This window comes from Oncorhynchus kisutch, linkage group LG14 (assembly GCF_002021735.2).
Source record: "Oncorhynchus kisutch isolate 150728-3 linkage group LG14, Okis_V2, whole genome shotgun sequence".
Classification (NCBI taxonomy): Eukaryota; Metazoa; Chordata; class Actinopteri; order Salmoniformes; family Salmonidae; genus Oncorhynchus; species Oncorhynchus kisutch.
Genome location: NC_034187.2, coordinates 57,405,518 through 57,420,168, shown reverse-complemented (window position 1 = coordinate 57,420,168; position 14,651 = coordinate 57,405,518). Strand labels below are relative to the sequence as shown.

General features: G+C 39.7%; 1 protein-coding gene across 1 annotated transcript; it reads left to right on the top strand.

Moving 5' to 3' along the window:
* The first annotated feature begins 178 nt into the window (after positions 1–178).
* Positions 179–5,113, top strand: LOC109875851 (protein AF1q-like). The gene is made up of 2 exons (XM_020468275.2): positions 179–305; positions 3,309–5,113. Exon 2 carries the CDS (start codon positions 3,315–3,317, stop codon positions 3,588–3,590), a length of 276 nt encoding a protein of 91 aa, XP_020323864.1. The 5' UTR covers positions 179–305; positions 3,309–3,314; the 3' UTR covers positions 3,591–5,113.
* The last annotated feature ends 9,538 nt before the right edge of the window (positions 5,114–14,651 follow it).

The window sequence follows — 14,651 nt, the reverse complement described above, 5'->3', positions numbered from 1 at the left end:
CCACATTATTTTTTTATGTACAAGAATTGCATTTTTTTAATGCACAATAATTAGTTAAGGCCTATTTGATTTGAAGTTAATAAAACAGTAAGCCTATTTGATTTTACGTCACAAAAACCCAATGCACGCGCAATATGTCGTCACAAAGTGTGGGCGTGGCTGGTTCTGAAAAAGCAAGATTGTGCGCGAGGATTTTAAAGCGTCGCCACAGCACTCGCACGAGCGTACGGTTTTTTATTATACCCCAGTGGAGCGTACCCAACGACAAACAAAGAGGAGCCTTGTCAGCCAAGATTTCTCAAGACGTAAGATAATATTTTCTTTTCATTGTATTGTTGAAATGTAAATTGATATGTTTTTTAATAGCATTTTCATAATTTTGCCGCCTTGTCAGTGACCTACATTAGTGATATGGTGTTGCATTTAGTGCACCTGTGCTGGATAGTGGATACAAAATTACATGTAGACTAAACTAACAATATTGAATGTTGATTTTTTTTTTAAACAATTTTTATATAGCCTGTAATAGTTATGTTAGAATGAACTATTTATCTTTCCCAGTAGGCATAAGAAAGAAACTAAATACAATAGCCTATAACCTAATTTTGCCCATTAGGCTGGCAAGGCCAGATATCCTGTTAAATAAAAATCAGAAATGCACACAATTAAAAACGGGTAAGCTCCGAATTGAGTGTCAATGGTAGATAGATAACGCTCTACCGTGTTTTATTTTATGCTTGGCACATTATCTCAGATATTTTTAGGACTGCATGACCCAGTTTCTGGAATAGTCTCCATCGTTCGCACAGATGACATTCTGTCAAAAACGGAGATGTCATGTGTGAAGCTATATTTACCTGATTAAAGAAAAACTGTCAAAATGGCTTGTAATTTCTCAAGCCCCATAGGCGTCAACCGTTGAGGCTTTTATGTCTACTTAATATGGTGAATTTTATCTGTAGCATACTACTGTATCTCTTGATATTATATACATTGGTGTCGTATTGAGGACGGGTGACGCTCTTAGTCAGTATTTGACCGTTCTACACAATATTATGACCTAAATGTTGATTTCATGCTACAGTAATGGCATTTTAACAACAGCCTCTTATCTGTTGTCCATTTTCACTATGTGCATTTTACATTGAATTGCTGTATAATTTTTTTGTGTTTAACCACAGAAGTGTAGCCTTATTGTATAATACCGTTAGACTTTATTGTGTTATCATTTGGTTTAGGAAATTCACATTCACACCATTCACATTTTCTTTCAGATCTGTTTTGCAGTTTTTAAATAGGTAGCCCATTACTGTAAATATAATGTTGAGGGTGCCCCAAAGCCTAAAAATAAGATGTTTTAAAATAGAATAAATGTGCCCTTGTTTGCACTCTTGGGGAACTTATATTTATGTGGTCACAATTAACTTAGTAATGTTCAAAAAGTATTACGCATACAGTACCAGTCAAAAGTTTGGACACACCTACCCATTCCAGGGTTTTTCATTATTTTTTATTATTTTCTACATTGTAGATAATAGTGAAGACATCAAAACGATGAAATAACACATGGAATAATTTTAGTAACAAATCAAAATATATTTCAGATTCTTCAAAGTAGCCACCCTTTGTCTTGATGACCACTTTGCACACTCTTGGCATTCTCTCAACCAGCTGAGGAAGTCACCTGGAATGGATTTCAATTAACAGGTGTGCCTTGTTAAGTTACTTTGTGGAATTTCTTTCCTTAATGCGTTTGTGCCAATCAGACAAGGTAGGGGTGGTATACAGAAGATGGCCCTATTTGGTAAAAGACCAAGTCCATGGCAAGAACAGCTGAAATAAGCAAAGAGAAATGACAGTCCATCATTACTTAAAAACATGAAGGTCAGTCAATCTGGAAAATGTCAATAACTTTGAACGTTTCTTAAAGTGCAGTCGCAAAAACCATCAAGCACTGACAAAACTGGTTCCCATGAGGACCGCCACAGGAACGGAAGACCCAGAGTTCCCTCTGCTGCAGAAGTTCATAGTTACCAGCCTCAGAAATTGCAGGCCAAATTGCTTGACAGATTTCAAATAACAGACACATCTCAACATCAACTGTTCAGAGGAGATTGCATGAATCAGGCCTTCATGGTCGAATTGCTGCAAAGAAACCACTACGAAATGACACCAATAAGAAGAGACTTGGGCCAAGAAACATGAGCAATGGACATTAGACCGGTGGAAATTCATCCTTTGGTCTGATGAGTCAAAATGTGATATTTTTGGATCCAACCGCCATGTCTTTTGTGAGATTTAGAGTAGGTGACTAGATGATATCCGTATGTGTGGTTCCCACCGTGAAGCATGGATGAGGAGGTGTAATGGTGAAGGGGTGCTTTGCTGGTGACACTGTCTGTGATTTTATTTAAAATTCAAGGCACACTTAACCAGCATGGCTACCACAGCATTCTGCAGCGATATGCCATCACATCTGGTTTGCGTTTAAGTTGGAATGCAGAGTGAAGGAAAAGCAGCCTTCAAGACTATTGTAAAAGCCTTCCAGGTGAAGCTGGTTGAGAGAATACCAAGAATTTGCAAAGCTGTCATCAAGGCAAAGGGTGGTTACTTTGAAGGATCTCAAAATATATTTTGTTAACACTTTTTTTGTTACTACATGATTCCATATGTGTTATTTCATAGTTTTGATGTCTTCACTATTATTCTACAATGTATAAGAAATAAAGAAAAACACTTGCATGAATAGGTGCGTCCAAACTTTTGACTGATACTATATATCACACAAACATTTCAAGATTAGATCAGATTATGAGGAATGCCAAATCAGGTCATGTTAACAAATGTGCGACTCAACATTATTGCATTCTAGACCTACAACTTGAACGTTAGTGTTCTATGTTTTAAAACCTATCACCAGAAAGCTTATGTAACCTAGTTTGCTTCAGTTTGCCAACAGGTTTAAATGAGCAACAAGGATTGACCTAAATCTGTATCTCAAGAAAAAACAAGAAACAATTTGATCCTGTGCCCATTGGTTCTAATGTAATGGCATAGACTTCTCTTGACTGGCTTTCTCCCATAGTAGAGTTCAGGTTAAGACAAAACGTTCTCCTAACCATGGCATCTACAGTATAGGGGCCCTTTGGAATAAAGAAAAAATATCAGGTGGCCATTTGAAATTATAGAGACATAGTACTGGAATGAAATACTGTATATGTGGGGACTAAGATTAGAGCAGTATGTATGTCTAATCTATTTTAAACTATGATCCAAAATCGCATTTTAATTTCCTCTTTTACATTCAGGTAAAAATGCTGGTGAAATCAAACAGCGAGTATGACTCCTTCCTCTACTGGAGACAGCCCATCTCAGCCCCGGACCTGTCCGAGCTGGAAGACCTGGGTGTGACCAACAGCAAGCCAACCAAGAAGAGCAAGAAGGCCACCAAGAAACAGAATGCTGCCTTAGCCAAGCCAAGGAAGCAGCAAGAGGCACAGGAGGCTGAATTGTCAGAGTACACCACCTTCAACTACTGGAGAGAGCCTATCCCCAGCATCGACCTCCTCGACTTCAACCTGCTTCTGTGAGAACCATCCCCATCTCAGCCTCCCAGTCATAAGACCCTCCCTCTCCTCACACGGACCCCATCTGGATAAACATGGATTTTGTTAAGTTTCTGGTCCCAAGAAGAAGTACTGAATCTGTATTAGTCTGTACTGTGCATTTTTGTTTAGGATCCCGCCCCTTCTTAAAAAAAAACATTTTCGCCTAAAATGACATACCCAAATCTAACTGCCTGACCTGAAGCAAGGATATGCATATTCTTGATTCCATTTGAAGGGAAACACTTTAAAGTTTGTGGAAATGTGAAATTAATGTAGGAGAATATAACACATTAGATCTGGTAAAAGATGGTACAAAAAAAAAGCTTTTCTCTTTTTTGTATTTGAAATGCAAGAGAAAGGCCATAATGCATTATTCTAGCCCAGGCACAATTTAGATTTTGGACTCTAGATGGCAGCAGTGTATGTGCAAAGTTTGAGACTGATCCAATGAACAATCGCATATCTGTTCAAAATGTTGTATCAAGACTGCCAAAATGTGCCTGATCAAGTGTATAATTGTGCACTCTCCTCAAACAATATCATGGTATTATTTCACTGTAATAGCTACTGTAAATTGGACAGTGCAGTTAGATTAACAAGAATTGAAGCTTTCTGCCCATATCAGATATATCCTGGTATTTTCTTTTGTTTTGTTACTTACAACCTCATGCTAATCATATTAGCCTACTTAGCTCAACTAGGAGTGGCAGGGTAGCCTAGTGGTTAGAGCGTAACCGAAAGGTTGCAAGTCCAATTCCCCAAGCTGACAAAGTACAAATCTGTCGTTCTGCCTCTGAAAAGGCAGTTAACCCACAGTTCCTAGGCCGTCATTGAAAATAAGAATTTGTTCTTAACTGACTTGCCTAAGTAAAATAAAGGTAAAAAAAAAAAACTGTCCCATGGGGGGGACTGATCCCGTAGAGGATAACCTCCAAATAATACTGAAAGGACATTCTAGGGAGTTCTGCTTAGGTTTTCTCCACACGAGGGCTACATGACTCGATCACTAATTTCAACAAACATAACTAACTAGAAATGGCAATAAGGTGAGCCTTTAAATTATTATAAATAGTTAAATTTCACACTGACTGCAAGGATCCTGTCTCACATTAAGGACTTACACATTCATAATTTGTGAGAGAACTTGAGTATGCTACATCACATTTTTTACAAATGCTAAGTGCTGTCGCATTTTTAGCCTCACCTAAAACAGGCTTGAAGGGTAGTGCCAACCCGAGCCTTGGAGAGTGTCCGCATGTTGTATTTATAAGTAGTTATTTTTAAGTAGTAGAAAGTAAAGCACCTCCACACAGAACAGATATTTTAGAAGCTCTTAGGGAGCCACAAGCATGACTGTCTTTTGCGCTTTGTATTGATTTGTTTCAGACACTGAACTGACTGGCTCAAACCCACCCAATTAATTAATTTAGTATACTGCTTTTAGCCTACCATAAGTAGGCCTCAACAGAGTGCAATGACTGAGGATAAATGTTAGAGATTCCAATGCAGAGCTGATCAACTGTTTTCTTTACTTTCTGCATAGACCACCGGTACGTACCGTCTGAATATCAAGGAAAGAATGGATTGAAATGTTTAATGAAAGAAGGGAAAGGAATGTTTTTAATTGTGCCAGACTGATGTTGCACATGGTCTTGAAAGTACGGTAGTACACACACAAATTTTGGATACTTTTAATCATAAAGCTAACTTGTGCAATGAGCAGTAGATTCCCAAATGTGACTCAGATTAAGAGATTAAGATATGCACAGGATATCAATACACTTTGTTTACTGTGAGAAATAATCTCAAACTAAAGGGCTAGAACATGCAGCATTTTTTGAGGAGATACAGTGCCTTTGGAAAGTATTCAGGCCCCTAGACTTTGTCCAAATTTTGTTACGTTACAGCCTTGTTCTAAAATTGATTAAATACAAAAATCCTCTCAACACACACTACCCCATAATGACAATGTGAAAACAGGCTTATTTACATAAGTATTCAGACACTTTGCTATGAGACTCAGGTGCATCCTGTTTCCATTGATCATGCTTCAGATGTTTCTACAACTTGATTGGAGTCCACCTGTGGTACATTCAATTGATTGAACATGATTTGGAAAGGCACACACTTGATATATGAGGTCCCACTTTTGACAGTGCATGTCAGAGGAAAAACCAAGCCATGAGGTCGAAGGAATTGTCTGTAGAGCTCCGAGACAGGATTGTGTCGAGGCAAAGAGCTGGGGAAGGGTACAAAAAAATGTCTGCCGCATTGAAGGTCCCCAAGAACACAGTGGCCTCCATTCTTAAATGGAAGAAGTATGGAATCACCAAAACTCTTCCTAGAGCTGGCCAAACTGAGCAATCGGGGGAAACGGGCCTAGTTCAGGGAGGTGACCAAGAACCCGATAGTGACTGTGATAGAGTTCCTCTGTGAAGATGGGAGAACCTTCCTGAAGGACAACCATCTCTGCAGCACTCCACCAATCAGGCCTTTATGGTAGAATGGCCAGACATAAGCCACTCTTCAGTAAAAGGCACATGAGAGCCCTCTTGGAGTTTTCCAAAAGGCACCTAAAGACTCTCAAATCATGAGAAACAAGATTCTTTGGTCTGATGAAACCAAGATTGAACTCTTCTGCCTGAATGCCAAGTGTCATCTTTGGAGGAAACCTGGCACCATCTCTACTGTGAAGCATGGGGTCAGAATCATGCTGTGGGGATGTTTTTCAGCGGCAGGGACTTGGAGACTAGTCAGGATCGAGGGAAAGATGAACGAAGCAAAGTACAGAGAGATCCTTGATGAAAATCTGCTCCAGAACGCTCAGGACCTCAGACTGGGGAGAAGGTTCACTTTCCAACAGGACATCGACCTTAAGCACACAGCTAAAACAACGCAGGAGTGGCTTTGGGACAAGTCTCTGAATGTCCTTGAGTGGCCCGGACTTGAACCTGATCGAACATCTCTGGAGAGACCTGAAAATAGCTGTACAGTGACGTTCCCCATCCAACCTGACAGAGGTTGAGAGGATCTGCATGGAAGAATGATAAAAACTCTCCAAATACAGGTGTGCCAAGCTTGTATCGTCATATCCAAGAAGATTTGAGGCTGTAATCTCTGCCAAAGGTGCTTCAACAAAGTAATGTAAATGTGATATTGTGATATTGCCATTTTTTTTTGTTTTTATACATTTGCAAAAATGTCTGAAAACGTGTTTTTGCTTAGTCATTATGGAGTATTGTTTGTAGACTGAAGGGGGGGAATGATTTAATCAATTTTAGAGTAAGGCTGTAACGTAACAAAATGTGGATAATGTCAAGGGGTCTGGATACTTTCCGAATGCACTGTACACACATAAGCATTAAACAATATTTAAACATTTTGAAATAAATTGAGAAGTTAAGGTTTCATTTCTCATGACACTTCCAAAAACATGTCATAGGCGAGGTTGTCTCATCAAACCGGCTTCAGTGTAACAATGTCCATGCACCTTATATGCCTAAAATTGACAGTTTGTGAACAGGTCTTGTTAAATAAAGAGGCTTCTTGAACACCTCCAACTGCCAGAGTAGGGTATGGACTCATGTTTTGTCCATCAGACACCCAGTAAAATATATGGTTTACTGGATAATTATTAGCTTTTTCAGGATTCTTATTCGAATAATATGAAACCACTTCCTTTGGGGCATTTGGTATTAAAAGCTCTGCCTATGACAGTACATGGGACCATTACACTTTCATTAAAATACCTAAAGTTGAAGTTGGAAGTTTACATACACCTTAGCCAAATATATTTAAACTCAGTTTTTCACAATTCCTGATATTTAATCTTAGTAAAAATTCCTTGTCTTAGGTCAGTTAGGATCACCACTTTATTTTAAGAATGTGACATGTCAGATTAATAGTAGAGAGAATGATTTATTTTCAGCTTTCATCACATTCCCAGTGGGTCAGAAGTTTACATACATTCAATTAGTATTTGATAGCATTGCCTTTAAATTGTTTAACTTGGGTCAAATGTTTCGGGTAGCCTTCCACAAGCTTCCCACAATAAGTTGGGTGAATTTTGGCCCATTCCTCTGGACAGAGCTGGTGTAACTGAGTCAGGTTTGTAGGCCTCCTTACACGCACACACTTTTTCAGTTCTGCCCACAAATGTTCTATAGGATTGAGGTCAGGGCTTGGTGATGGCCACTCCAGTACCTTGACTTTGTTGTCCTTAAGCCATTTTGCCACAACTTTGGAAGACCCATTTGCGACCAAGCTTTAACTTCCTGACTGATGTCTTGGGATGTTGCTTCAATATATCCACATATTTTCCATCCGCATGATGCCATCTATTTTGTGAAGTGCACCAGTCCCTCCTGCAACAAAGCACCCCCACAACATGATGCTGCCACCCATGTGCTTCACCGTTGAGATGGTGTTCTTCGGCTTGGAAGCCTCCCCCTTTTTCCTCCAAACATAACGATGGTCATTATGGCCAAACAGTTTTATTTTTGTTTCATCAGACCAGAGGACAAGTACGATCTTTGTCCCCATGTGCAGTTGCAAACCGTAGTCTGGCTTTTTTAGGGCAGTTTTGGAGCAGTGGCTTCTTCCTTGCTGAGCGGCCTTTCAGGTTATGTCGATATAGGACTCATTTTACCGTGGATATAGATAATTTTGTACCTGTTTCCTAAAGCATCTGCTGTTCTATAATTGATTTGTACTTTTTGCACCAAAGTACGTTCATCTCTAGGAGACAGAACGCGTCTCCTTCCTCAGCGGTATGATGGCTGCGTGGTCCCAATAGTACTTGAGTACTATTGTTTGTACAGATGAACGTGGTACCATCAGGCGTTTGGAAATTGCTCCCAAGGATGAACCAGACTTGTGGAGGTCTACAATTTTTTTCTTGGCTGATTTCTTTTGATTTTCCTATGATGTCAAGCAAAGAGGCACTGAGTTTGAAGGTAGGCCTTGAAATACATCCACAGGTACACCTCCAATTGACTCAAATTATGTAAATTAGCCTTTGAGAAGCTTCTAAAGCCATGGCATACTTTTCTGGAATTTTCCAAGCTGTTTAACGGCAGTCAACTTAGTGTATGTAAACTTCTGACCGACTGGAATTGTGATACAGTGAATTATAAGTGAAATAATCTGTCTATAAACAATTGTTGGAAAAATTACTTGTGTCATGCACAAAGTAGATGTCCTAACCGACTTGCCAAAACTATAGTTTGTTAACAAGAAATTTGTGGAGTGGTTGAAAAACAAGTTTTAATGACTCCAACCTAAGTGTATGTAAACTTCTGACTTCAACTGTAGGTGCAGTGCACATTAGTATTCATTGTAGCCTGTTCACTTACACTGACAGACATTGGTAAAATGTTGAAACTGTTTTTATTAATTGATTTTACATAGTTCAAATTCACAGTAGTTACTGTATAATCGTAGATATAGCAATACCAGCATTTAGTTAATTGCAATGGTTTACTGCCTTTGTACAATAAATGAATACAGCGTTTTTACTGTAGCAATTATTGCGAATGGCAACATTCCTTGCAGGTCTCGAACCCGAGTCTCCTAGCACGTAGGCAGGCAAGACCTGCTAACCACTGCTCTAATAAAGGTTAATCCTTTTGGTTGATCTTGACAGGCCTACCTAGGCAAGCGTCAGTACACCAGTTTCTAAACCCAGAGGCGCAACATTGCAAGACTTCCGGGAACGCTTGTCTAACAGACCAGACCAAGGTTTGAGAAGTCAATGAGATATTTAAAAAAATGATAGTAAAACATGATTCATTAGTTGTTCATTTTCTTGAAATGAACCATCCGCACTCCCTAGATTCAAGCATATGTCTTAAGTAGTTGAACATGTTATTACTCCAACCTCGTGAAAGTGACAAACTGACACGTTTAAATATATTTTCTTAAACGTTTCGAGTTGACGGCCTGTACATTCTCAATTTGGCGCAAGACGACCATTGTGCCACATTCAAAACAACTGGGAACTCAGAAAAATACGAGGTCAAATCATGACATCAGTCATCTTCAGGTCGTAAAGTCAGAGCTCTGGAAAGAGGTCAGAGTTCCCGAGTTGGAATTCCATGTTGGATGACTATTCATATCTATTTTTACCAGTCGGAGCTCGTTTTTGTCCTGAGTTGCCAGTGGTTTTGAATGCACTGAAATTGAAAGTCAGATTTCCGAGTTTCCCAGTTCCGAGTTCCCAGTTGTTTTGAACGCGGCATTAGACCCAACATTATGTTTCAAGCCATGAGCTTAGCTAGCCAATGTCACAGTGACTTCATGCCTACAAGTGTTGCCTTGTTCAGGGAGCTCGGATATGCCGACTTCCGAGCTTTCAAAACACCTGGAGAAAAAAATAAGCTACGACTGGGAAAAATCGATTTGAACAGTCATACAACTCGGAACTCTTTCTAGAGCTCTGACATTCCGACCTGAAGATCACTGACGTCATGATTTGACCTAGTATTTATCCGAGTTCCTAGTTGTTCTGAACGCGACGTGTCTTTGGCTGAACCCTGACCTCTCGCTGAACACAGTGTGCTACATCATAAATTGTCTGGAGGGAAAAAATGGTATAGTGAAGCGTGGAGACACTCCCGAACAGAAAGAAGTGTAACCAAAGACAGTACAGATTGAAGATAGGCTAAAACGGCTTCTCCAGAACTACTTAAGACATTTGCTCGAATCTACGTTGTGCCTTTAGATTTCGAGAAAATGAACAACTAAAAGGAAGACAATTTCACTTCTCTTGATGACTTCATAAACCCCAAACCAGGCCTGTTTCGCAAGCGCTCTCAGAAGTCTCGCAATGTTGCGCCTCTGGCTTTAGAAACGCTGTGGTTCAGCCAAGGGGCAGAGCCCCACCTGTTTTGAGCCCCACATTTATAGCAGAAACATTTGTTTTTTTTGGGGGGGGGGGTTTGCCTGTTATAGATGTTATTTTGGATGTCACATATCAGTTGGCAAACAATGTAATTTTTTATTTATTTGAGTCAATAAAGCCTCCATACAAACATGGTCTCTTTTTTGGTTTCTTGAGTAAGGCAGCTCCAAAATGCAGGTGTTTCAGCCTAGTGTCACGCCCTGGTCTTAGTATTTTGTGTTTATATATTTATTTGGTCAGGCCAGGGTGTGACATGGGTTTATTTTGTGTTGTGTTTTTGTATTGGGGTTTTAGTAGGTATTGGGATTGTGGCTGAGTAGGGTTGTCTAGTAAAGTCTATGGCTGCCTGAGGCGGTTCTCAATCAGAATCAGGTGATTATCGGTGTCTCTGATTGGGAACCATATTTAGGTAGCCCGGGTTTCACTGTGTGTTTGTGGGTGATTGTTCATGTCTCTGTGTTTGTTTGCACTAGATAGGCTGTTTCGGTTTTCACGTTATGTTTATTGTTTTTGTATAGTTCGTGTTTTTGTCTTCATTAAACATGAATCGAACTAACCACGCTGCATTTTGGTCCGACTCTCTTTCAACGGAAGAAAACAGTTACACCTAGCTTAGTGTTTTCTGTGGTGGTGGGGCAGCCAGCGGAAAATATGGAGTGTAGGGGTTGGTAATGTTCTCTAGTTGCATTGTGATTAACTAAGTGTTCTGTCACTCATGGGGACACTATGTCACTGCCAAATCTAAGGTTAGAGCTAAAAAAATTCACACCCCCTGGGTGCTGCCATAGAGTTACATTAGAAGTGCCCATCTAAAAAGGCTCAAGGTTATTGGCCACAGATAACTTGACGTCAAATCCTGTTATATCTACAGTAGCTTTGATTGGATGGATGGCAACATCATACTTTCAAAATATTAGATAGCAGTCCTCCTCATGCATCAAGTCTACTGATGCTCATCTGCCATTGGACATAAACATTACACAACAACTTGGAAATCACAAATTCAACATTGAGTGGTTTGTAAGGAATTAGTGGCTATCTGCTAGCATGGCAAAGCAATCACTAGCCTGCAATCCAGTGGAGTGGGAGTGTGGTCCCAATTCTCGGTTTAAGGGTCTCTTTTCCAAGCTTAAAATTATAAACGTTCAACATTGGCCATGCTGTCAATCAAGCATGATTTCTGCACTGCTCAAAACAACTGTTAACTCAGAACTGGGAAATCTGATTTCAGTGAGTTCAAGACAACTGGGAACTCAGGAAGAAACGAGCTCCGACTGGGTAAATACATGTTTAACGGTCATCCAACTCGGAGTTGTAAATGGGGAACTCTGGCCTTTTTAGAGCTACGACCTGAAGATCACGGACTTCATCATGATTCGACCTTGTTTTTTTTCCCGGGTTCCCAGTTGTCTTGAATGCACCGTACATCCAGAGAAAGCCAGACTTTGATAAAAGTTTGATGACAAAATATGCCCACAAGACTGTTGCGCCAGCTTCCTGTCAAGTGAGCACAAGGTGAGTCCAAAAATGTATTGTATTCTGCTGCATAAATGATGTAATATGCCAGGGAGATATGTATACTGTAGCTAAGAAAGCAATACTATGTGTATGTGGTGTAGTAAGCTGTTAGTAGCCCATGTACCTCACCCTAATAATTTGATATATTTTCCCCTCTTAATTTCACCTACTGTTCTGACTTGGTGGTGCACATGTAGCCATTAATAGGGGGCAGCAGGTAGCCTAGTGGTTAGAGCGTTGGACTAGTATGCGAAAGACTGCAAGATCAAATCCCCAAGCTGACAAGGTAAAAATCTGTCGTTCTGCCCCTGAACAAGGCAGTTAACCCACTGTTCCTAGGCCGTCATTGAAAATAAGAACTTCTTAACTGACTTGCCTAGTTTTAAAAAATTACCTGTTTTAGAGAAATGTAATCATTGAATATTGTAAGACCTTTCATTGTCTGCTTATATGCCCCCTTTATTTATCCTACGGTTCTGACTTGGTGTTCAGGAAGAACACTGTAAGAACGGCCCGTGTTCTGAATTCTGTCGCTGTACATTTCAAAAGTGCTAAACAAATAGTTATATTGACTACATCCGTCCTAGCTCACTCATGAATGTCTTAATCAAAATGATGGATTGCCTCTTATCCTCTTGTTGTCCCCTCATTCCATAGTTAGTACATCTCAATTGTCAGTAGAAATCACATTTGTTTAAACAAGTCTGCCATATCAGCTATGTTTTTTTTTAAGGCAGTAAATGAGGCTGAATTAACTGTTTTGCTGCAAATAAGGTTCCACTGATAGCCAGGGGTAGAAGCGGTAAGGCGTTGGGACTGCTGTTGCATCCCCAATTATTATTGTATTTTTTTGCCCCACCAATATTTACATGGTAAAATTGCCACTGGATATATACAGAACCAGTCAAAGGTTTGGACAAATCTACTCATTTCAGCATTTTTCTTTATTTGTACTATTTTCTACATTGTAGAATAATAGTGAAGACATTAAAACTATGAAATAACACATATGGAATCATGTAGTAACCAAAAAAGTGTTAAACAAATCAACATATATTTTTTATTTGAGATTCTTCAGCCACCCTTTGCCTTGATGACAGCTTTGCACACTCTTGGCATTCTCTCGACCAGCTTCATAAGGTAGTCACCTGGAAAGGATTTTAATTAACAGGTGTGCCTTGTTAAAAGTTAACTTGTGGAATTGCTTTCCTTAATGCGTTTGAGACAATCAGTTGTGTTGTGCAAGGTATGGGACTATAAATCAGATTCCCCTATTTGGTAAAAGACCAAGTCCATATTATGGCAAGAACAGCTCAAATAAGCAAAGAGAAATGACAGTCCATCATTACTATAAGACATGAAGGTCAGTCAATCTGGAAAATGTCAAGACCTTTGAAAGTTTCTTCAAGTGCAGTTGCAAAAACCATAAAGAGCTATGATGAAATTGGCTCTCATGAGGACCGCCACAGGAAAGAAAGACCCAGTTACCTCAACTGCAGAGGATAAGTTAATTTGAGCTAACTGCACCTCAGATTGCATCCCAAATAAACGCTTCAGAGTTCAAGTGACAGACAAATCTCAACATCAACTGTTCAAAGGAGACTGCGTGAATCAGGCCTTCGTGGTCAAATTGCTGCAAAGAAACTACTACTAAAGGACACCAATAAGAAGAAGAGACATGCTTGGGCCAAGAAACACAAACAATGGACATTAGACCGTTGTAAATCTGTCCTTTGGTCTGAGGAGTCCAAATTTGGGTTTAGTTCCAATCGTCGTGTCTTTGTGAGACGCAGAGTAGGTGAACGGATGTTCTCTGCATGTGTGGTTCCCACCGTGAATCATGGAGGAGGTGTGGGGGTGCTTTGCTGGTGACACTGTCAGTGATTTATTTAGAATTCAAGACACACTTAACCAATATGGCTACCACAGCATTCTGCAGCGATAAGCCATCCCATCTGATTTGCGCTTTGTGGCATTATCATTTGTGAGAACTCTTTCAAGACTGTTTGAAAAGCATTCCTCGTGAAGCTGGTTGAGAGAATGCCAAGGGTGTGCAAAGCTGTCAGGGCAAAGGGTGCCTACTTTGAAGAATCTAAAATAACAAATATATTTTGATTTGTTTAACACTTTTTTGGTTACTACATGATCCCATATGTGTTATTTCATAGTTTTGATGTCTTCACTATTATTATACAATGTAGAAAACAGTGAAATAAATAGAAACCCTTGAATGAGGTGTGTACAAACTTTTAACCGGTAGTGTGTGTGTGTGTGTGTGTGTGTATATATATATACAAAATATAAAACACAACATGTAATGTGTTGGTCCTATGTTTCATGAACTGAAATAAAATATTCCAGAAATGTTCCAGAGGCACAAAAAGCTTATTTCTCTCAAATGTTGTACACACATTTGTTTACATCACTGTTAGTGAGCATTTATCATTTGCCAAGATAATCCATCCACCTGACATGTGTGGCATATCAAGAAGCTGATTCAAACAACACCACAGATGAGTTGAAGTTGAGGGAGCATGCAATTGGCATGCTGACGACAGAAATGTCCACCAGAGCTGTTGCCAGATAATGTTCATTTCTCTACCATAAGCCACCTCCAACCTCAT

What these genes read in the sequence shown, in the direction of transcription:
- LOC109875851 (XM_020468275.2), top strand. Translation starts at nt 3,315, where the DNA reads ATGCTGGTGAAATCAAACAGCGAGTATGACTCCTTCCTCTACTGGAGA.